The sequence below is a fragment of the Tuber melanosporum genome, assembly GCF_000151645.1.
Source record: "Tuber melanosporum whole genome shotgun sequence assembly, scaffold_250, strain Mel28".
In the NCBI taxonomy this organism is placed as follows: Eukaryota; Fungi; Ascomycota; class Pezizomycetes; order Pezizales; family Tuberaceae; genus Tuber; species Tuber melanosporum.
This window is the reverse complement of record NW_003298920.1, coordinates 85198-109707: the sequence shown is the minus strand read 5'-3', so window position 1 is coordinate 109707 and position 24510 is coordinate 85198. Positions and strand designations below refer to the sequence as shown.

Here is a 24510-nt window from a genome sequence, read left to right as displayed (position 1 = left end):
TTACTGTACAACTAAGTACCTTTCCCTAATCTGTACATAGTAGTTCACAGTCTTAACATACATGAACCTCATTTGACTCTAAATTCTTTTACACTATCTTTGTACTCCATTGATAAAATCTTTACTACCAGAGGATGTTCTTTATCTTCCAATCAATTGTCTCTCATTTAAATTATCAAATAAACATCTTTCTGATACTTCAATCTAATTAACTGTTATTACAAAAGTCTCTTCTGAATTCACAATGTGGTCAGCTTTTATGTCGGATACCTAAGTATAATGCAGACTAGAGAGACAGCATGGCAATGCTTTATGTCTACCACCTATTATGTCATGTGACTCTGAGCAGCTTCACCTTTGTCTGACCTATCTCTAAGAGAATCGCCTCTGGAGGGATCTTATTTCCGGGACCAACCAAGATACAGCTGCTTCAGCTTGGTATTAGTATCGTTTATATCCCCTATTGCTTTAGTGGTATAGTAGGAGTAGTTGGAGATTATTGTAGTGAAAATGTCCCCTTGCTTTTAGCTCATAGTTAGGATACCTAATCTAAAAGCCTAGTAACTCAATGTGCATCTGATGGACTTATCCTGTGCCTCTTCCCAGAGGTACCCAGAGATCTCTCCTTATATATTCAGAGAACTGCTTCTGGTAAGACTGATAGGAGTAACATCTATACTGTTATGAAGTGGGCTTCAGTGAAATGACATTATACTCACAGGATATAACTCTTCAAAATCTCTGTAAGGACATGCAGGCCTCATAACATCTCTGGAGAGTGATGTTGGCAATTCCATTAAATGATTGTATTTGCACAGTTACCCTGCTGAGGAGGCTGTTCACTTTCCATATGCCTAATACTTATATGATTCTGCAGTATAGGATATAGCATTATCCAGAACCAAGGTTTTTAGAGAAAGTTTCAATTGCAATAATCAGGGTACAGCAGGAATTGATTAATTACACTATCAGGATAAGAACCTTGAACCTCACTTTTACCTCTTTATCTTAAAAATTATGTGAGAATCAGGAACAGGAATGTTCACTGTTGGCAATATTACTTTAGCTTACCCTATTGCAAAGTACCTGGGACTCAGATATAAGGAGCATTAAAACCTTATAATATGTAAAATTGACTTACTTGCTTAGTCCTTCAATTTAAATACAATTTAACCTTAATGTAACTATTGAATAAATTCCCTTAAAGTGTATGAATTTAAGGAATAATGTCAGGATATAAAGGAGCAGGTGAAGGCAGCTCTAGTTATTATAAGAAGTGGGAAAAACTACCAATTGAATAGATTAATCAGTACTTTCTAGCTATAAAAAATATGCATTAACTTATTATACAAAAGAAGGGGAATACTAACTTTCATAGTAATGCTCTTTAGAATGATTTCATTTTTTTTACTGCTTGATTATCACAAACTCTTATATCTAGCTTTTATTATTTCTCTCTTTTTACCATCAATTTTATTATTTCCTCATCTATTACCATTGTAATGTGCTACTCTGGTTTATCTTATTACCAGTAACTAATATATTCGACTTGCTCAGACAACTGAGGACAACCAGCCAACCACACTTGCTCTTTCACCTGAATTCATAATCTACAGTGCCTCGTCAGAAGTGTTTGTAATAGTCGTACAAAGCAACCTCACCAAAAATGCCACCTAGTCAAATGCCACCTCGCTGATCGCTCGAGCGTAAGATACCTGCCCTATACAATATTTACACCACAACGACATGATCCTCAATTCCAATAATGTTTTAATTTTAATTTCCTCAGAAGTTCCAATGCTTAACAGATCTGGACATAAATCAAAGCCAACAAAGCGAAACCCAAGAACCACTCAAACTGAGATGACCAATAAGGAAATAGACAAGATCCTCAGATTTTTCTACTCCCTCCTGAATATTGCTCTGGTTGCTCAAATTATTGGACGGCCATGGTCCACTACTAAAAGCTTCCTCACTCGAGCATGTGAGTGTTTATCCTTGGATAATATTCCTCGTCCTAGTCATACACCTTTTCACAGCCAGCGACCGCATTGCACTATCATACAAGCTGCTAAATTTAACTGAAAAATGACCAGATCTGATTTCAGGGATAAATATACACCAGGTATTTTTCTTTCTACTTGTTGGTACCCATCTGAGCATGAGTGATAGAACAAGATTCTCTAACAAATTTATAGTTCATAGAGTGCTCAGAGATGCCAATATCAAGAAATAGCTAGCCAAGTCAAAACCCAAGCTCAAAACAGTCTGGATGGCTAAGAGATTAAGATGGGCTACAGCTCATAGGAATTGGACAGCTGAGGATTTTGAGAGTCATTTGGAGTAATGAGTACAGTGTGAAGAAATCCAGGGATTCAAGGCAGTAGTGGGTTTTCAGAGAACCTGGGGAGTAGTGGCTTGCAGACTGTATTCACCTAAAGGAAAAGGATAAGGGTATTTCTGTTATGGTATGGATGTGTTTTGTGGGTAAGAGAAAAGGTCTTTTGGTTCCTATTACCCAAAATATCAACAAGAACAGGTATGTTAGACTATTAAGAAAACATCTTTTTCCTGTAATTCGTCAAATGATTTCCTTTGGTATGCAACTTGAAGATATTCTATTTCAGCAAGACAAGACTCCTGTTCACAAGGCTTGTAGTCTTATGGGATGGTTTGAAAACAATTCTATTGAATTGGTTGAACACTCCCCTTACTCACCTGATTTAAATTCTGTTGAGTATGATTGTGCTGAGTTTAAAAAGCAATGACACCAGTAGTATCCAAGGATTGGAGATACTCTAGGAGGAAAAGAAGCTACGAAGAAGAGGCTTGCACAAGTATTACCTTTAGTTTGGGAGACAATTCCTGAGGGGTTTTTTGAAAGCTTGTAGAAATCAATACCTGTTAGAGTAGCTGCAGTATTGGAAGCAAGAGGAGGTTATACAAAGTATTAGCTAGCCATATTTATTATTATTTCATTCTAAAATATACATAGCAGATCATTGATCATTGACAGTTGATTGTGAGAGGTGGTAGTTGAGGGTTGATTGCACACTCGCATGCACGCAAGTATGGTTGGCAACCCCACCCCATCGTCCCATGGCACAACTGCAATTAAACGTATCTCTGATTACGAACACTTTTGATGAGGCACTATAGAGTCATATCTGGAAAGCTTTTGTACCTCTGAGGTACAACCCCGCAACACCTCATCACCACAACAACCCTCCTCACCATGGTACCTCCACATAACCTAAGATCAAGAGAAGACCTGAATAAGGAAATTTAAACTCTGTATAAATATACAGATATGGGATATGACAAAGTTTCACACTCCGTCGCTCCTATTTTCCTCCCACATAGTTTGGCAACACCACGCCAACTATCGTGGGCCCCCCCCACTCCCCTCTGCCCACTCAATGGTTCCTGCCTAGGGGTATGGTTAATTCTTCTATCCTCTCCTGCCCTCGCCTCGCCTGTCTCTTATCTGCTTGATGAGGGAGTTATCTGGACTCTCCCAGTAGTCCTGTCTTACTAACAGGAGCTCACTTAGCATTGGCATGGTTGGCTTCCTCTCTTCATTTCTGGACGGTGCTGGCAGTGGTGGACGTCCTTCTCCCCACTTGCATGATCCCTGTTGGGGAACGCCACGGCTAGTAACTTCGGGGTCTGTCTCGCGGTGAGATCTGGCCATACCCTCCTAGTCGCTCAGTTCACATTACGGTCGCCTTCTCCTCCTAGCCCTTCTGCCTCTCTATCGCCGGTGGGATCCTTTCCACTAAGTGACGCTATCTCTCAGAGAACAAGGGACTACAAGAGAGACTCGGTAATATGGCAATGGTTTGGTTTCAGTTGGGTCAACACTGGGGCCTTTGGCCCTTCCTCCCTTTTTCTCTTCGGTCACATCGGCTGGTACCCTACTACTGTTGGCTGGTATCCTCATGCCTCACCCTCTTTTGCTGCGTTGGGCAGACCCCCCTGGTCCTCCCTGACAGATGGCTTGGGGCTTTCATTCCGCCAATACCTGCTGCTTACAGTGGGTGCTCCCTCCTTCCGGTTTCTCCTGCTGGCGATCGACGGGCTATATTCCCAAGGCATACATTTATGCCACCTAAGTAGACGCGCCTATTCGCTATTTCGACTTTCCGAGTCGTGGGTGGATCTGAACTGGTCTGTCTGGAAATTTGGTTGTTGTAGGTGAGGGATAAGTTTTGGCCTTTGGTTTGGGGTTTCTTTCGTTTGGGCTTTCTTCTGTTGGGTGGGGGGTGTGCTGTCGGGATGGGGATTTTCCTTGATTTGCAGAATGGGTTTCTGGGCTTTCTGTCTTTACTGTTTTTAATTAGCCATGTGGGAGACTTGGGGGGGAGTTTTTTAAACCGAGCACTAGTTGGATGTTGGTGGTCCTGGGTGAGACCCCTCCGCATTCAAGTGGTGGGCTCTTAGGGACAGGCACCTGGCTGCTGGCGTGTGCCTTTCTGGGGTCACGGTTTTTCTTCTTGCTGCTTGAGAATAAGGCGGGGTGGAGGTGCGGGTCTGCATGGGGAAAGCTGATATGACCTCCGGCCTTACTTTCATTAAAATGGATAAATAAATAAGATTACAAAAAAAAAAAAAAAAAAAAAAGAGATATGACAAAATTTCAAAGTCTTTTGGTGTATCCAAGTTAACTGTTTAGTCTCTGGTCAAAAGAGCTAAATCTAGGGGTGGAAACACTCACTATGCAAAAAGAGGTGGAAGACTAACCAAGATTACCGACATAGAAAGAAAAATAGTGGAGTCAGTTATCAATGCCAAGCCTCATTTAGCATTATGCGACATTACCAAAAAAGTGAATATTGGTCTTGGTAAAACCACTAATGATAGGATCATATCAGAAGCTGGTTTTAAGCTTCTGATACTTAGGAAAAAGCCTTTTTGGAGAAAAGGACAAAAGGAGAAAAGAAGAGAGTTTGCTAGGAGAAGGGGGAACTGGAAAGGTGCATGGAATTGGGTTGTTTTTGTGGGTGAAGCCACTATTGTTTATGATCCAAATCCTACTGGCAGGAAGGTCAGAGTTAGAACTGGTGAAGAGTTGGAAGAAAAAAACTTGAAGCCTAGCTTCAAGTCTGGAAGGACTAGCATTGGAGTATATGCTGCAATGATGAAGGGAGGAAAGACTAAGTTAATTCTTGTAAGAAAGAGGAGGAAGGAGGAAAGGACCAATAAAAGAGACAGACTTGACTTAAACTCTTACCAATATGCAACTGAGATCTACCAGCCTTACCTTATTCCTTTTATAGAGGGTCTGGATAGACCATCTACCAATATCTACCTTGCTGCAGACAATGCTTCCTGGCATGGTGGTGAGGAAAATCGAAAATTGGAAGTAGACTATTATTACAAAAAACTCCCTTGGCTACCAAACTCATCAGATCTCAATCCTATTGAGAACACATGTGCACAACTCAAAAGTGCCCTTATCAAGTGATTCTCCAGACCGGAAAGAAGGCCTCATAGTGCAGCTGAATTGTTTGAGGCAGCAAAGCAAGAGTGGGATTTAATTCCCCAAGAGAAGTTGGATGGATGGATAGATAGGCTGCCTGAGAGACTGCAAGCTGTACTGGATGCAAATGGAGGCCATACAAAATGGTAATAATGTTTGTTTATTGTCTACTAGCAATACTATCATGTTTTCTTTAATTGAATTCTTTACATTTTTTTTGAAATCTTTATGGTTGGGGGTTGTAGTTGTGCGGTTGCCATGTGAGGGTACGAAAACTTTCCGGACACGACTGTACCCTTGAACTGGAGTACAGTACTAGAAGAGTTGCCGCCTTGGCGCGATTAGCCGGGTATAAAAGAGAGTTCCTGCTCCAGCACTTCTTCTTCCTCACGGCATTCCCTTATCATCCTGATCTCATTAATCCTACAGATCTGGGTCATTCACTTTTTGCCCAGAATATGGGCAACTGTCCCTCGCAAAATTTCGCTAACAGTATCTAGTTCCACCTGGTACAAGTTTGGTATGTTATTTTCCCGCAAAAATCTCTACAATTGCTAACGAAACCTTCCTGGGTTATATAGATAGTAGTCTTGCGGACAAGCATTATTGGATAGTTAGGAATTTATTGCATGTATCACATTTTCATAAGAAACGTTCTTTCTCCTCCGAGCGCTATCACAACAGCATTATCTCTCGTGACCGCCGATTGCCGTTGTTTTTGTCACGTCTCTGATTGCTCTCATATTTGATATCAGAGTTCGAACTATGGAGCAGGTTTTCACCGCGATTCCTTGCTATAGCGATTTTGGCGTAGTCTTTCGGATTATGACAGGCCCGATGGACACCTCGGGGACGAGACCAAATGATAGAGAGCGGCTTTGGGGCCTCATCGATCCAGAGAGTGGTTGGTATCGCCAAGCACTTAACTCTTCGTGTGTTGGCTATGGCTAGGCCTGTGTTGTACCGGTAACTCGACACCCATCGAGACAGTGAATGTGTAGTGAACTTTTGACGCTGTCCAAGGTGACCTTTATTTCGACTTTTCAATTTAAATTTTCTTTGTGCAAGTTGGTAGACACTGTGTGAAGGTAAGGTGAAAGACATGTGCAAGTGGTGGAGGGGTGCATGCTTTTTGTTGCTTCCTCCCTCGGGAGGACAATGGATCATACCAGTTCTCCGAGACCGCCAGCAGTATTATTCAACGGATCTGTTGCAAGCGGGAAGGTGCACTTCAATTGGAGGGGTCCTGGAACTCGGAGCTCGGGGGTGGGGTGGGATAGGGGCAGGCTTCACCTTCAATAACTGATAATCGGTGACCCCCGGAATTATTGCGGCTGGAAAGGGGATCGACCGTGGTGGGTGGTGGGAGAATAGTATGATAGTCATTCGGGTCGTGTCGCTGGCAGTGGGCTATAATATTATATAGGTGTGAGGATTTTTCAGAGGGTTAGAGAGTTGAAGAGGTTTTCGTAATTTAAAGACAGGGCGCTGGGTTGTCCTCAACTTGTATTGTTGAGGGCTGCGACTCAGACATGTGAGCAGGGTAATTATCGTATTGGACAGTTGTGATCCTTTATTTCAAGTGACGGGCTCTCTAGACGCCAAGACCCCACTTGCCCCGCAGGAACAAAGGTACTCGAGTTTCGGTAGATTTGGCTTTCATGGTCTAGCATCAGGTCAAATACCGTTAATAGTCCCGTACTGTTCTTGCTATTCCTGCCTTGGTAGTTTATTTTGAGCCTCTGCATTCCTACGGCCGAATAGTACTACCGGTAGTCTAATTAGCCCAACAACTCCTTTACCACGCCCGGACCGGCTGCAATACAGGCACAATCACAGATTCCTTTCCCATTCCTCCTTGGTGTGGGCAAACAACGGCGTACGGAAATAGCACTCTTGAGACCTCACTATGCAATCAGGCATTACTGGTCAGTCCTTGAGCACAAATATTCTATTCGAAGCTTCAGCTAACAGTATGGGTAATTAACCAATAGCAACCCAGGAGCTTCTGGATGTTTTTCAAGCTGCTGTCTCTGATCCTAGCGTGCGTGGCCTGATAGTAGGAATCGAAAACGAAGCTCTTGTGTCTAAAGAAACTCTCCCCTCCGCAGGCTCTTTCGATGAGGACCTCAGCCAATTGGATGGACACTTGAAGGACAACCAGCCAGCCTATATTATTCTACGAAGGCGTGATCTGGGTTCACTTGTTGCTCCATTTATCTGCATTGCTTATGTTCCCGACATAGCAAATGTGAGGCAGAAGATGCTATTTGCGTCCACTCGCAATACTCTTCTCAGGGACCTTGGGTCGGACAGATTTGAGGAGTCTATATTTGCTACTACGAAGGAGGAATTAACGGCAGAAGGGTTTAAAAGGCATGACGCTCACCTAGCAAAGTATAGTGCCCCACCCAACAACCTATGAGATAGCCATAGCTAAAAGTGCTGCAGGCCGGCGCCACTTACTGAGGAGGAAAAAACCTTGAAAGAAGTGAAGGAGGCGGAGGCGGAAGCCTCGACTGGCGCATCAACAAAGAAGGCCACTAGCAGGGGGGTACTGACGCCTGTGACCGAGGAGGCTCTTGAGGCTCTGAGAAACCTAAGGTCCGGGGGGTTTATCAATTTGGTGCAGCTAGTTAGTCCTTTCTCTTATTTTATCATAGCGTTAAGTAAGATACACTAATATTCGGTCTTCGAAGGCCGTAAATATCGAAAAGGAGCGGATAGAGCTTGCTAGCGCGAGCACTGCTGCTATTGGAGATTTTACTAGGGTTATTCCCGACGATACCCCGCGGTATTCTTTTTTTATATTCAATCGCACGTCTTTCTTCTTTCTTGGTCAGTGGATATAGGTCTGACTACCTTGCAGATATGTTCGAAGGCCAGCAAGAGTCCCCAATAGGTAGTTACGGGACTACAACTCTTTGTTGCACCAAGCAATATCTAATGTGTGTATATAGTATTTATCTACACTTGCCCACCCCAGAGTAAGATCAGGGAGAGAATGATCTACGCTGCTTCTCGTGGAAGTGTAGTGGCTTCGGCTGAGGCGGATGCTGGGCTTCAGATCGCTAGAAGGGTATGTATCAGAGACTCTTTGGGTCGCATAGCAATTGGCTCAAAGATATCGTTCCTAATGATTCAATAGTTGGAGGCTTCATCTGCCAGTGACGTTAGTGAATTGCAGCTCCTCGAGGAGTTTCATCCCAAAAAGGAAGAGAAAGAGTCTTTCTCGAGGCCAAAGAGGCCTGGGCGGAGATAGCATTACCACAAAGGTCGGTGGGATTGGACATGGACTGTGTTATAAAATTGAATAAAGCCCAGGATACTGTAGTTTGACAAAACACGCTCCAAGATGAAAATTATTGTGTTCCAAGTAACGAGCTGTATCTACGATGAGTACAGTGGACGTAAGCCTGGTAGTGAATGAACTTGCGCAGGTACATTCACTATTTTCATTCTACCTATCGCTTGTATGGTAAGCTTGAGGGAATATGCTCTAATTGTACGAGTCCTCATGCCCTTGTGGGGCTGGCGTTGAAAGAGCTGAGCAATTAGGATTTTGGATCTAGAGTAAATTAGTTCTGTTCACGACTTTCAAACTCCTGATCTAGTGGGGTGGTCAAAACTAAATTTTAACCCACAGTTTGTGGGACTATTCGCTAGCTTTCGCTTTTTCATCCACCGGCATTCTGTATCTCAGCTGGTGAGAGGGCATTCAGAGACACGAGCTGCAAGTGTGGTATTATGCCTTATTAACTGAATCATGCTTATGACGCAGTCCGCAGTGGCTGCGATGCTATGGGGTTAGGGCTATCACTAGTCTACATCCTGCTGGGACCGGTTGGTTGTTGAACCAGGATACTGGGGTAATCCCACCACCGGTACCATTCCTCTCCTGATATCACTACCGCGATGAGAAGAGTAGTAGTAACAGGCATGGGAGCAGTAACTCCTCTTGCTGTCGGTAGGCGCTGCTGACACCAAATCCTGCGGGCCGGGCTGACAGATACCGGTACAGGTATTTCCAAGTCCTGGCAACGACTCGTGGAGGGCAAGTGTGGTATTCGATCCATCAAGAACCAGCTCGAGTTCAATGGCATACCCAGCCAAGTCGCCGCCACCATACCAATTGGTACATCTGGAAGTGGGGGGTGGGATCCTAACGAATGGCTAAGGCGGGGGGATGCACGAAGAATGGCTCTTTTCACGCAATACGCTGTTGCAGCGGCGGAAGAAGCGCTAGACGACGCCCGGTGGAGGCCAACCAGCCAGAACCAGCAGGAACGAACTGTACTTCACCTTTCGAAGTCTAGGATTAGCGGGGAGAGATGGGAGGGTTAATGATGGGCTATAGGGAGTTTGTTTAGGATCTGGAATCGGCAGTCTAGAGGATATGTACGATTCCTCAACGACTTTATCGAAAGGTGTGAGTTATGAGTTTCCGCTTAAAACCGTTCTCGCTAAGAGCCTTTTAGGGTGCCAAAAAATTAAGCGCACTCTTCGTTCCCCGGTTACTCATAAATCTTGCCGCCGGGCACATTACCATGAAGCACAACTTCCAAGTTAGTTCTTGTGTTTGCTCTCTCTCCTTTCCTCCATATCTGCTTCTAGGCTAAACGACTGCGCCCCAAGGGCCCTAATCACGCTGTATCGACCGCCTGCACGACTGGTGCGCACTCCATTGGCGATGCCAGTCGTTTCATACAATTTGGCGACGCAGACGTGATGATCGCCGGGGGCAGCGAAGCCTGTATTCACCCCCTCGGCCTGGCAGGTTTCTCCCGGCTAAAGAGTCTGTCGTCGGACTCTAACAGTCATCCGGAGCGGTCCTCCCGCCCATTTGACCGCGACCGCTCAGGATTCGTTATGGGTGAGGGTGCCGGAGTCCTCGTGCTTGAAGAACTAGAGCATGCCTACGCCCGCGGGGTGACTCCCTACGCAGAACTTCGGGGATACGGATTGTCTTCGGATGCCCACCACATTACTGCCCCGCCGGAGGATGGGGGCGGCGCGTATCTTGCTATGAAAAGGGCGTTGCAACACGCCCGGATCAAGCCCAAGGATGTGGACTACATAAACGCCCATGCAACTTCGACCCTGCTTGGGGACGCGGCGGAGAATAGAGCCATCAAGCGATTGATGCTTGGAGAAGAGGGGCGCGAAAAGGCTTCTGATGTGAATATTTCTAGCTCAAAGGGTGCTATTGGACATCTACTTGGTGCGGCTGGCGCCGTGGAGGCGATTTTTGCTGTCAAAGCATTGGACGAGGTACCGCTCCATCCTTCTTTATTCAAAGTGTAGGGTACTGATGCGCTATAGGGTCTCCTGCCGCCCACGTTGAACTTAGAAAACACCACGGAGGAGTTTGACTGTAATTACGTCCCCTTGAAGACGCAGAGCGAGAAGGTGGACGTGGCAATTTCCAACAGCTTTGGGTTTGGGGGCACGAATGCGAGTCTTTGCTTCTCGAAGGTTGCTTGATTGAACACTAGATGGAGGTCGTAGTGGTGGTGTCGTGAAATTGGCTCCAAGGCTTAAATTGTGTCGATAGGGGGTTGCAATGTACCGATGGGCATCGTGAGATGGAACAAGAATCGTATAACCTCCATGTTTTCAAGGGAGTGTACGTAGATAGGCCGCTAATATCGTGCATCAAATGTATGATAAAAAGGGGTTGTGATATCCAATGGCTTTCCTTCTTCGAATAATAAACAAAAGTCAATGGCACCATGACCAGCAATCGTGCTTACCCGGTGGCGCTGACTCGCCAGACACTCTGATCAAAAGTATTTGCCCACGTCTGATGTGTCCATCCAGCATGGTAGCTAGGAGTAAGAAGTATACACCGAGTGAGATATTGTGAACATGATGAAGCATAATAATATGATGAATCAGACTTACTAGCGCCCGGGCCTGTCATGCTAGGGGGAAGAGGGAATTAATAGGCTCTTCTGAACAGGTAGTGTTAGGGTGGGAGTTATCCCATCTGGAGCCCTCAGGACCACAATCCCAACAAAGGTTCCCTGCTATTTCGCCTTTTTCCCGGGAACTTTCATGCAGTATCTAGACAACAACCCACGCCCCACTCCATCCAATCCATGACCGCAAACTCTTGGGTTTCATTTCGGGAAAGTCCTGTTCTCCGCCCCCCGCCCGCCAGGAAGAGACTTGGCAGATTTTTTGCCTTGCGAGATATTAGAGCATATGCCAATCCCAACAAATCTCGTTGGTTGGCTTGAGAGGACGCGAGTAGTGTAGAGCAGCATAGACACTTAACGCTCAATTTACTACACGGAATGCCACGGAATGTCATGAATGGGCGAGGCGAATGTGGAATTATAAGTTAACTTACAAATCCAACTCATTTGCATTAAACCTTATTATTAACAAGATACCTCTGGCATAATGACCTATAATGCAGAGCAGTTGACAAGATGGGAATACAATTGGGTTATCTTAATACCTACCCAGAATATAAACAATTTAACTATATAGTTTACAGTATTACCTATCTGCTTATAGTTAATGAACCAAACTTATACCATATTGGAGAATAATCATTACAATATCTATCCAAATCTTGAAATAATCGATGGAAAACTTCATAAACATAGTACAAATTTAGTCAATACTAGATATGTGTAAATTAAATTATTTTTAATGACTTTTGACAATTTCTGTAATTTTAATCAATCAATTTAAACTAAAAAAGTAAAATTCAAGAAAGGTTTTAAGGTAATAAGAGTAATAGTTAATGATACCTGGCTTCAGGATTCTTCTGTTCTCCAATAATTATACAAGTATTGTAGTAATACTAATACATATATGCAATCACCCTACTTCTATGGGCAGAAGATGATGTTCCTTGCTCTTCCCCTAGTACAGCTTATTAATAACCAAGTATAGCCAGGCAATCTGAACTCTCTTTGGGAGCTCCTCCCTATAGTTGCTTAAAATATTTTCCATCATATAATATAACTGTTTAGAAAGGTAGAATATTTTTCTATCCTTGTTTAACTGTTCAAGACTTTGCAGAATTTCCTGTATTGATTTTGATTCAAGATCCTCCTATTTACAAGAATTGCCTGCCTATGTCTTAGGGCTTCAAGGCCTTTGCTCCACCTATTCATTCAGAAACCTTCCCTCAGGTTGCCGTTTATACTTCTCGGTATTGAATAAATATGTTTCCTATGTTGTTCTTTTTTTTTTCAGTTGGCTGAATTTGATAGCTAATGATGATGTTTGCTCTACTAGCTTGTTTGATTCCTCCCTTATGAGCTTTAGGGTTCGCAATACCTACTCTACTAATAGCATATCAACCGACAACTTGGCAATAGCTCTTTCCGCTCTTCTTATACACTATGGCAACCTCTACCTAATTGTTGAGAGTCTCAACATATATTACAGCCCATGATGACTATCTACTCATTTGATTCTGTAATGACTATTCCACCTCAGTGTCGTACTTTGACTTAGCCAATCTGTATAGCTACCTCATTCTTAATCTTTCAAGTATATACAGCAGCTATTCTTTCTGCTCTATCACAGAGTTGGATGTCATTGATATGGCCTATACCAACTCTCACCTCTTATACATGGAAGGTAAAATGATAGCTGTCACAAATCAGATTGTAACAAGGCACACTGGCTGGGTAGAATAATGTTACAGATATTTTGGGTATGTCGTACAGGCTGAAGAGTGTTTAAGTCAAGTCCAGTTGTGTTCTGAAAGCCTTTGCACCCCTACGCGGCAACAGCACTACCATGACACGCATCCACCAAATATTCAAAAAAAAAGTAGAGAATTCAATTGAAGAAAATATAATAGTACAGCTAGCAGATGATAGAAAAACATTATTGCCATTTTGTATGGCCTTCATCTGTATCCGGTACAGCCAACATTCTCTCAGGCATTCTATTTATCTATTTATCCAACTTTTCCTGCGGAATTAATCCCTACTCCTCCTTGGCTCCCTCAAACAATTCAATAGCACTGTGAGGCCTTCTCTCTTGTTTGGAAAATAGCTTGGTGAGGGCTCTTTTGAGTAGTGCCCAGGTGTTCTCAATAGGGTTGATATCTGGTGAGTTAGGTAGCCAAGGGAGCTTTTTGTAACCACAGTCAGCCTCCAATTTTGGATTTTCCCCATCACCATGCCAGAAGGCATTGTCTGCAGCTAGGTAGATATTATCAGATTGCCTATTCAGACTCTCTATCAGAGAGATAAGGTATGGCTGGTGGATTTCAGCTGCATATTGGTGGGAATTGAGTCCAAGTTTGTCTCTTTTGCTGTCCTTTCCTCCTCTCCCCTCTTCCTTACAAGAATTAACTCTGTCCTGTTTATGACTGCCGGGACCGAAGCCGCATATGGAGAGGGACCTCAGGATGTAAGGATTTGGGTACAGCAAATATATTACTAGATCTGCGAGGATGGCAGGGGGTCGTATGAGTTGTATTCTATTCATTCTTGATTAACTGTTCAACCTCACTCTCTTCAACCTCTGAATCAATCAACATAATGATTGGAGTATTAGATATAACTATTTCCCGAACTCTAATAGGTAGTGTACATGAGATAGGAGATGCTTTGGTGGGTTTTTGCTTTGGAGTACTAGTCATTTTCCCACAGACTGGGAGACGGAGGGGCTTTGTAGCATCTTTGGTAAAACAGTCATCACAGAGGCGAATGATCTCAGCTCCATTAAAGACTCTGGCTACTGAGACCTGCCATCTACCAGTGGTATTAAAGAGCTAGCTCATTCCGTAAATGTATCGATTAGACTCCTGATAGAGTTTCTTTTCTCCTATCTCTGCCTCCACTTGGTGGCCTAATTCTAGTAGAATTCCAGCAACCTGATCCAGTATTCTACGAGATTTTTTTAAATCCACCTCTGGATCCTCCAAACTCATAAACACAATATCCAGCAGTCACTGGCCTGCCTTAACCTTTATTCTAATTTCCCATGCTGTTTTGGAATTTCTAGCAACCCCAATAGCTGTAAGCTGATTGATTGTGAGAGTTGTGAGTTTATAGATAACCAGCTGAGAATTCAGAGGCCAAATCACAGTAGCTGTGAATGCTTACTGAATACTATGTGAGGTCATGGTCTTGGTCAGTGCCTAAGTCAAAAAATGGTATAAACGCTGTCTTCCTTATCCCTTCTTGGCTCTGGCCTGACCGGATATGGTTATCAAGAGGTAAACTGTAAAAATGTTGACAAGGTACAAATAAAGTAATATCTAGAGGTTGCAGTAGGTGGGTTGAGTGAGCAAGTAAGCAAATAAGGTAGATCCCACCGTCAATGCAATACTGTATAAATTTGAAGCTAATATTTGAATCGTGACCATCTTGAATAACAAACTGGGGTAGATTTACCCCTGCTATGAGGGCTGATTCCGGATCAAAAAAGTTACACAATCACCGCATGGCCAAATTACTATCTGTCCATCCTTTAGGAGAGTAGGTGAAGTGACAAGTATGTTCAGCTATGGTAAGGTTCTGGTACCGCCCTAGGTAGTGCCCCTTTCCTTTGTTAATGACAAAGGGAGATAGTGAAACTCTGCTCCCCGATACAGTCTCTATTACTGGAGCAAGTTCTCTTCTTCTATCATATGTAAGACACGGATTATGCCTACCCCATTGACAGGTCCCTTTAGCTCTTGCAGCCTGGCCTATTAAGCAACCTTTTTCATCTATATTGAATATTTGAGCTTCTCTGAGGCCATAGCAATATATCAGCGGGCCTAACCTCCCAAAATAGTATTGCAAGAGGCCTGAGTTATTGGCATAAGCTCTCTGTGATTCAAGGTTACAACTTGGTTTAGTGGCTAATGTTTGATAGCGGCTGAGGAAGTGATCTATCAACTTCTGCCCCAATGGAGTTGACAGTTTCCCAGCTTGTTTCTGTTCCAGGTGAATAGTGATACTGCAAACCATATCTACCCTTGGGCAAAACCCCTGATCATCTTGCTTCTCATACCATTTAACAATGACTGACTCCTCTACTGATAGTAGGTACTATTAGTCTGGGTGCTATATGACTTGGCGATCAACGGTTCCAGCAATCCGCCGATATAGTGTTCTCCTGTTGACTTCGTATTCTTCCACTGCTTCGGCCTGAGTTATTGGATTATCTATCGACTCCAGGGAAATGAGGGCTTGGAGAAGGCGTTCATCATACTCTGAGACATTGCGCTGGTTAATCTGACCCATGACATTCACTTATTTTGAGTTTTGTTTATCTCTGATCACAGAGGTGAGGTTGCCTTCTATAGACACCCAGGTCTCATATTACATGAAAGTGATATGACACATCCTGGTCTAGTCTTACATCACTTCCTTTCACGTTACTTCCAACATGTTTTTATTATGACAGTAGTAGACCTGAACTTTCAGGAGGTAGACCTGCAACCAAATATTACTCTCTTGTACAAGATGTTGCAACAAATACATGACAACTACAGCAAAGCGGTTGACACATGCCAAGAGCATGTCAATTGCCTTTAAGATTGATTGAGAGTCAACAAGGACATTGCCTTCTCAACATAAACAAATGTATGCGCACTTACCACCAAAACTGCCTTGGCAGTCCTCCTACCTGCTAAGCCAGAGTCTATATCTGCCTCCCACTGCTACTTGCTCCCTCCTCTGGCCCACCACCTGTCTTAGTTAATGCCCCTACCTGGGCTACTATGATTAGAAAGGGGAAGAAGATGGCCTGCAAATCTAAGTCAACCTTGGGGGCCAATCCATTACACCCTGCCTACATCATCACTGTGGGAAAAGTCAAGGCCAAGGCATCACTCTCAGTTGACAAGAGACTAGCTGCCTTCTCTGTTACCTTCCAAATTACATGCTAGCTACACTGCAATTCCTACACACTGTGCTCCAACTGCTATGGCTGGGGACCCCACAAAAATCAGTTCACCTCACCACCTGCTTGCATGTTGGGTACACTTTCTTACTACATCTCAGAGGACTATGCCTACCTTACTGCTGCTTGCCACCTCCGTGGCCGCCCCTGTAATCACTCTTCTCAGAGATGCAGAAACACGTATAGCCTTCTAGAATCCCACTTTCGAGCCTGCCCTGCCCACTACCAACCTCCTGAATTGTTCCAGAGTCTGTGGAGGATAATGATATGGTGGATATGGTGAACAAATAGGCCTTGTACCTTGCCCTTCCCTCCTCTACATAACACACCAGCTGGTCCCTCTCCTGCAACAGTAACTACAGTTAGCTAGCTCTAGTGATTGTTACTTTCCTCTCCACTCTGTAGGAATGGAGTACTGTTACTTGGTATACTTTCGTTTCTGTAAGACAGGGTATAGTTTCTCAAGGGTTATTTTCACCAATGACACTAGAAGAGGAGGAACAGGAGCCGATAATTTCTTTTAGTTATTTGGTTGAAATTAAGGTTGTCTTTATGCCCTAGCTCACGCTGCTTGCAAAATTCTTGTCCCATAACAATGAATTATATGATAAAAAAAAAGAACAGAAGATAAAGAAACAACATGCTCACAATCACTACCACTGCTCCGTCTCCATTACAAACACAGTCAAAAAAAGCCACTATACCTGATTATTTACTAAAGGTCACTCTCATTCTCTGAAAACCTTTTCTTACTGTCTTGTCTTTATTGCTTGCTTAGGGGCTAAGATTATTCATCTTACCATGACTACTGCCGAAAGGAAAGAAACACGATCAGTTAGGAGTACCGGAATCGGTTACCTAGGAACCACTCTAAGTAGGATAATCATGCTTGCATTCAGAATTTGTGGTCTCCAGCACCCCCAATGTGCCACCTTACAGGGCCTATATTTTGTTACATATATCGATCTTGGTTGTCTCTGGTAACTATAAGGCAAGAAATTTGAATGTGTTGGATTAAGACCAAATGTATCACTGCCGTTTGCCCGAACAGATCCTTTTTGCAACAGGTGTTTGAGGTGACCTGCAGCACAGTTCGGGAAGTAAAACGGATTAAATCGGTCAGCTACTCAGTGAGATACCAGGCTATGCAGGTGGAAAAAATCTTTGGCCTGCACTGTAGATAACGAGATGTATTTACACAAAGATAGGACATCGAATCTTAAAGCATCTTTATCATGAGCCAACATATTTTCATCCACAGTCAATTCCGTGTTTCTATATTGGCTCTGCCTTGGTAGGGTTCCTTTCACCTCCATGAGAGTCTAGTTCACAATCATTCTCATTGAATGTGGGGCTTACTGTCTATTGTTATTGTTTCCTGCCTTGTATACTCCTTTTTTAGAGCTGCAGTTAGGGCCCCATGTAGTTTGTGGTCATATCCATTGCAAATAGTGTCTACCTTCTATTTGTCTCACTTCCTACCTTGTACCTCCCCATTCTGGGGCATCTGTTAGTGTACCGTCTTCTGATTATCCTCTGACCTTAGGGCTGGTTCTGGTAGCAGCCTGCTATTCGCCCCACACCTCCTTTTCTGGCTTGCTTGGGAGTCAGCTGGGTGGGACTGGCAAGTGTTTTGATTGCCAGTGCGTCATGGGTACTGGAGTTACCCTATAGAGAGTTCATGGCCTCGGCAGCAGGCCCAACTGGGCTACAGGTTGTTCGGCATTAGGGCGGTGTTGGTGTGGCCAATACTGGTGGCCGTCTGATAGAGTCATGTACACGCTGTCCTGTGGCTGTTGGATGGTTGACCTCTCCGCGGGACTGAGGATGCTAGATGGGTCCTGTGGTGTATGGTGTTTGGGGCTTGTGGGGGAGTAATAGGGAGGTGTAAGGAATCTAGAAGAATTGATCAGTCTTGTGCCAGGTTGGACGGGGTCTAACTAAGTATTACGTACTGCCCTTGTGTTGTTAAGGTTGAGCTACTGAGTGCTACAAAGCTTCCTGGTAGGCCTGCTAGCTGATGGCCACCTATGTGGATAGTGGCTTGAGACCCCCAAGTTGGACTTATTTGGGTCTTGTACACTGGCTTCTTTGAGTTTTGTTTGGCTTTCCTTGATTTGGTTGCGGGGATGGCATGATGGAGTAGGGCACCAGGGGTGGGAGATAGGCCCCACCGCCTGCTTCACTCTGTATCTGCCTCTATCCTTTTCCACAGTCTGGAGTCTTTGTTTGGCTTGCGGGAAACTGGTACAGGTCATTAATACTGGTATGCCCTACTGAGGTAACTGGCAAACTGGGTTCATGGGGTCGACAGCCAGGCATGCAGGTGCGAAAGATTGACATGTTGGTCTCCTCCTCACTGCCAGTGTACCCCCTGTTGAGTTAAATTGTTGATGGTTTACTTTTGTGGTGGACAGGGCTGCAGGATGGTAAATAGACAGGACAGTGGTAATTTTTATTTTCGTTTTTAGTCAGGAGAACTTGCCTTTGTTCGACACCCCTTCGGCTTGATTGCTTCAGCCTGGGTATCTCCAGTCACCTGTAGACCATTGTATTCCCAGGTTTGCCCTCGGTACTCCTTAATATTGATAGTCTTATCTTCAGAGTTTGTCTTTGCGCATGGTGCAGGCATGTTTGAGGTATTGGGTAGGAGGTATGATCAGTTCGTAGTAAGTGGTAGTTCCACTTGACGCTAAGCCTGGGCTGGCAGGAACCTGTTGTATGTTGGAGTCAGCAGTACAAGTCTACTAGTATGCTCCTGATCTACTCTGGAGAGTGTTGTAAATGTTGAAAGTCTGAGGGACAACAAGCAAAATCCTGTTGATATGGAAAATGCTATACCAGTACTGGTGAGCATGGGATATCAGATCAACATAATGGTCACTTGAATGGATCTGAGGGCGCACAGCTGCTTAGACTGCTCAGTACATATATGAAATAAGATCAGATTCAATGTTCTAAGAAATTTCCGCATGCTTACTTTCACTCCACCTTGTAAAGTGAAGGTTTGCCATTGCCTATTCACAGCACTTAATATCTACCTCACAATAGCATTCAAGATGTTAACCTCCAGCACTATCTTCAGGCCGGATTGTTATCCCATCTTCTATGTTAGCTGGAAGTTAGGGTTTTCTTTTACTTATGACTACTGTTGTTCACTTGAGTTGCCACCTCACAGTCTCAATGTTTAAGCAAACCTCCATTCGCTCCACTGAATCTCGTTTACGCATGTCCATATTTTTGTCTTGTGCTGTTAAGAAGAAGTTGGTCTTAGAAGCCGTAGTCTCTTCCCTTCGGCACCACAATACTCTTCTTTACAGGGATTTCATCTGCCTGAGAAGGAAATATCTACAGTATTGGCCTTCCTTGTATTGGTCTCAGCAGTGGGAGGTGTGCTGGACTCTTAGAATTGTCAGGGAGCAGCAGATGAGGCACCTCAGGGGATTATTTCGCCAGCAGTCAACCACTCGTCACCTGCAGCATTGGTTCTGAATGGTGTAGTGCTTAGTCCAGTTCCTGATATGTTGGATCTGGTGGGGGTGAATGGTCCTGGTGTGGGTAGGATGGTTCTCTTTATGGTAGCACTGGCTGCGTTGGTATCTCCCCCTTCTGTTAGGCAGGTGGCAGCATCCAGGGTGGCTGAGCACATGGCTGGTCATGGAAACACCTCCGGTGTTGTCCCCACAATGATCGTGGTTGGTGATGACGCTGGCCCATCCTATCCTATTTCTTGACCTGCATCTGGCAGTGGAAAGTGGAAGAGAAGTCAGAGGTGAAAGGTTAAACACAATTAATTTTCAACTGTGCTACTTATCCCCTACTCACGCAGGTCATCACCTTCTCCAGTTTGTATATGGTCGTAACTAGTGGCTACGGAGTCCACAACAGGTCTCTCCTCTGTGGTGACAGTTGCAGAGTATGTGGAGAGAGAACATTGCCTGAGTATGTTTCCAAGTGTCGGTAGCTTGGGGATGCAATCTCTCAGGTGCCTTCCACCAAGGTATTTGGGCTGCCCAGTTACTGTGGTACTATTCAGAAAGTCGGTGACAGATAGTACCCCCTGTACTAGGTAGCCCTTGGTAGGTCACCTTACCTTCTAGTCTATGCGCTGTGGTTTAGATTATTTTTTTTGTTCTTGCTGTTGGGGTCCGTTGCTGGGTCCCTTGGCACAGTGGTCCCAAGATCATTGATTGTGGACACGCAGGTGGGTTTCTACAGTGGAGGGTATTATTGCAGGGTCACATTTAACTGGCAGTAATGCAATTTTAGATTTTGGTACAGGTTACTTTGGTGGCGGACTGGTTGGGCCCTGGATGATTATCTTTGCTTTTGATGGTCTTCTATTTAGTGTTCATGTTAGGGCATGGCACCAGGCTATTTATGGTGTGGGGTTGAAAGTATAGTTAGTTCGTAGTTAGTAGTATCTTGGTAACAATAATCAGGGGGCTTGGGCCTGGGACTTGTCGTATGCTGGAGTTGGTGGTACAAGTATAAATAAAATTAGATTGAGTGTTGTAAGTAATTTCAATGCCCTTACTTTCACCCCACCTCAGAATGAGAAGGTTTGCCTTTATCCAATCACAGCCCATAATTTCTATCTCATAATATCCTTTAGGTCCTTAACCTTGAGCAATGTCTTCAGGCCTTGTTGTTATCCATCCCTATACCTTTGCATGAGACTTCGCTTCCTGTTACTTATCTTTATCTTTTTGTTCATTTACACCACCTCCTCAGGGTCATAATGGCTTTGCAAGACTCCACCCCCTCTGCCCTGTGTTCATCAACTGTTCTGTCTTATCCTGTCCCTCATAACTTTGTCCTAGAGACCGAAACCTCTTGTCTTCTGCGCCATGTTTCTGTCCTTTCTCCGCAATTTCATTTTACTCAGAAGGAAGTGTCTATACTTACTGCTGCTCTTGTCTCTGAACATGACACATTTGGCAGATTAGTTACATTGCTGGATGCTGCCAACACTGTTAGAGTTATCCCCTCTTTCCCTGTCCCCGCGGTGGCTTCAGTGCCGACGATACTCTCAGTAGTGGGTGGTTAGCTCAATGCTGAGAATTATCCAAGGCCAGCAGGGGAGCACCCTGATGGGAATCTTGTGTCCACAATTATCACTCTTCTGCCTGCGGCTGGGGGTATGTGTGTTGGTATGGGTGGTCCAATACCTCATTCATTGGGTGAGGTGGAGACCCAGGCTCCAGGTCTGGGTGGCATGGTTCGCTTTGTGGTATTCCCAGCAGCTGTGCTATCATCCCCATTGGAGTGCTGGGTGCATGAAATCTTTATGGCTGCGCCCATGGTAGGCCAATGTAGTGCCTCTGGTAGCTTCCCCCCTGTAGTGGTAGGTGGTGATGACTGTTGCCTGTTCAGTCATGTTTCTAGACCTGCACTTGCAGGTGGGAAGACCAAGCAAAGTGACAGTAGTCGCCTTCCCTCAGTTTGCATTCCATCCCGTCCTACTTCTACTGAGGCGACAGACAGTCCGCCCCCAATGGATGCAGTTGAGATGTATCTGGAGAATGTTGCCTGGCTATGTTAGGCCAAGTGTTGACAGCTCCAAGATGCCATCTCTCTGGCAGCTTCCATTGAGGTTTTTGGACCGCACTGCTATTGTGGTGATGATCCAAGTATAGTCTTGAACTATTTGTATCCTCTCAGCTAGGGAGCCCTAGCTGTATCAGAAGGCTTTCCTTCTAGTCTATCACTTGGTCTTTGTGAATTTCTTTTGTTAGGGTATGTGGGGGCGCAATCCTGGGACGGTAGGTGCTGGTGACTTGGCATCATCTACTGGGGCTACTGGGGTGTGTTTCTAGAGCGGTGCGGGTTATTGTGGGGTCTTATTCAGGTGGTGATAGCGGAATTCTGGTTTTTGGTGTAAGTTACTCGGCTGGTAGGTAGGCTGGTCTGGTAATGATTTTCTTTACTCCAGATCATCTTGTATTTAGTGATGTTGTTGGGGCATGGCTGGGGCTTGTTTTAGGTAAGGGGTCAGAGGTTTAGTTAGTTTGTCGTTAGTAGTATCTGTGTAGCATTAGCTTTGATGCCCAGCCCTTTGTCTTCTCGTATGCTGGAGTCAGTAGTCCAAGAATAAAAAAAATGAAATTGCACGTTCTATGTAATTTCTGTAACCTTTCTTTCACCCAGCCTCGGAACATCAACGTTTACCTTGGTGGAATGCAGAATCCATGATTCTTATCTCACAATAGGCTACATGTCTTTAACCTGCACCACTAACTTGGGGCCTGGTTGTTATCCCTGCCTCTATGTTTGCTGGATGCTTCGGTTTCATTTTATTTATCCTTACCATTGTTTACTACCAGTGCCTGATTAACATTGCAATGGCTTTGAGAGCCTCCATCCCAGCAGCAACATCTGCTTTATGTTTATCGCTTGTTCTGTCTTGTACGGTGGAGAAAACCTTAGCCCCTGAGGTCCAAGTCTCCTACTTTCAGCACCACTCTTCTGTTCTTTCCCAATGACTTCAACACTCAGAAAAGTAAGTATTAGCTCTGTTGGCCACCCTTGTCTTGCAATTCACAACAGTTCAATGTTTACTACCTGTGCTGGCCACTGCTCATGCTCCTGAGATTATCTCCGCTTGGCCAGTCCTCTTGGTCGCTTCTGTTACCACACTCGTCTCAGTGGTGGGTGCCTTGCTGGACCCTGAGCATTCTCAGGGTCCAGCCATCAAGCACACTTCATGGAATGTTGTCTAGCAGTTATCCTGTCCTCCCTGCAGCGGGGCTTGTGGGTGTTGGTACCAGTGATCCGGTTCCTGATTTGTTGTGTCAAGTGCAGGTACATGCTACTGGTTTGGGTGGGGTGGTTCCCTTGGTAGTGGGGATGGCCATGGTGGTATCACCCCCTCCAGTAAGGAAGCGGCATGAGTGCTCTGTGGTTGAGCCCATAGCTGGTTACGATAACTCCTCTGGTGGCATCCGCACTGTAGTGGTGTTTAGTAGTAAGAGTTTCTAATCTACTGCTATTTTTTCCGACCAGGGCCTTGTGGTGACAAGTGGAAGAGAAGCACTAACGATGGATTTAAGTACAATCAATCTTCTCATGTGCTACTTTTCCCAAACAGTTAGTAGTCATTGCCTTCGCTTGTTCGCCTTCGCTTTTGACTAGCTGCTACTGCGTAGATAGTGCATCCTCTGTTTGTGTATTGAGTTCTGTATTATGTCCAGAATAATCAATAGCTATGTTTGACCAAGTGCTGGTGGCTCCAGATATGATCTTCTTGGCACCTTCCACTGCAGTGTTTTGGCTACTCTACTACTATGAGGCTTGTCTATTAGTATATTGCTTCTCATAACTTCTCCACTACGTAGCCCTCTCTCTGTATGTTAGCTTTCCTTCACCTTCCGCCTTTTGGGTTTTTGGGATTTCTTTTATTGTGGGATTTGGGGTAGAATGCAAGGGTGGTGGGCGGGGGTTCCAAGGATTATCGAGTAGCAATGCTCAGGTGGGCGTCTACTATTCTGGATGTTGTTGCCGCATCATAATCAGATAGTGGTTGTGGAATTCCGTTTCTTAGTAAGGGTAACTTGGCTGGCTGGTAGGCTGACCTGAGGAGGATTTTCTTTACCCTTGATAGTCTTGTATTTACTGTTTGTGTTGGCACATGGGGCCAGTATTTTTGATGTGTGAGGCCAGAGGTTTAGTTAGTTGATTGTTGGTAGTATTCAGGTAGCGTTAACTTCAGGGCCAGGCCTGGTGACATGTTGTATGCCAGAGTCGGTAGTATAAGTATGAATTATATTTGATTGAATGTTATAAGGAATTTCCTTACTTATTAATTATATGAATAAAAGATCTTTGCTTTCCTTATCCTTTATATTTTGCATGAGCCAAAGGGCAATATCTTTATACTTTATGAAAAGAGGCATTACCCAATTGAGTGTTGGTAACATAGTCCAATGCCCTAAGAACTATCAAAGATGAAGAAGTTATATATATATATATATATATCTAATAAAAGTATCTTTGCCCATCGCTCTATATTAACACAAACCTAGGAACCTTATACCAACCACGAAATTATCTGGCAATGCAGTATAATAGTATCCTGCTATTCAGTATATAGTTGCAAGATACCTGGTATCTGGCTCTTTCTCCGGGTCCACCCTCAGATCGATACTGCTCTA

At 44.3% G+C, this 24510-nt stretch overlaps 2 protein-coding genes; both read left to right on the top strand.

Annotated features, from left to right (window-relative positions):
- Positions 1-7102: 7102 nt before the first annotated feature.
- Positions 7103-8744, top strand: GSTUM_00001130001 (uncharacterized protein; the record flags this gene model as incomplete). XM_002838485.2 has 6 exons in its annotated part: positions 7103-7410; positions 7477-7879; positions 7934-8117; positions 8182-8320; positions 8443-8561; positions 8631-8744. The coding sequence occupies exons 1-6, from the start codon at positions 7392-7394 to the stop codon at positions 8742-8744; spliced, it is 978 nt and encodes a 325-aa protein (XP_002838531.1). The 5' UTR covers positions 7103-7391.
- Positions 8745-9397: 653 nt separating this feature from the next.
- Positions 9398-11189, top strand: GSTUM_00001129001 (uncharacterized protein; the record flags this gene model as incomplete). XM_002838484.2 has 6 exons in its annotated part: positions 9398-9449; positions 9504-9775; positions 9840-9911; positions 9961-10047; positions 10118-10753; positions 10805-11189. The coding sequence occupies 6 exons, from the start codon at positions 9398-9400 to the stop codon at positions 10964-10966; spliced, it is 1281 nt and encodes a 426-aa protein (XP_002838530.1). The 3' UTR covers positions 10967-11189.
- Positions 11190-24510: the final 13321 nt, after the last annotated feature.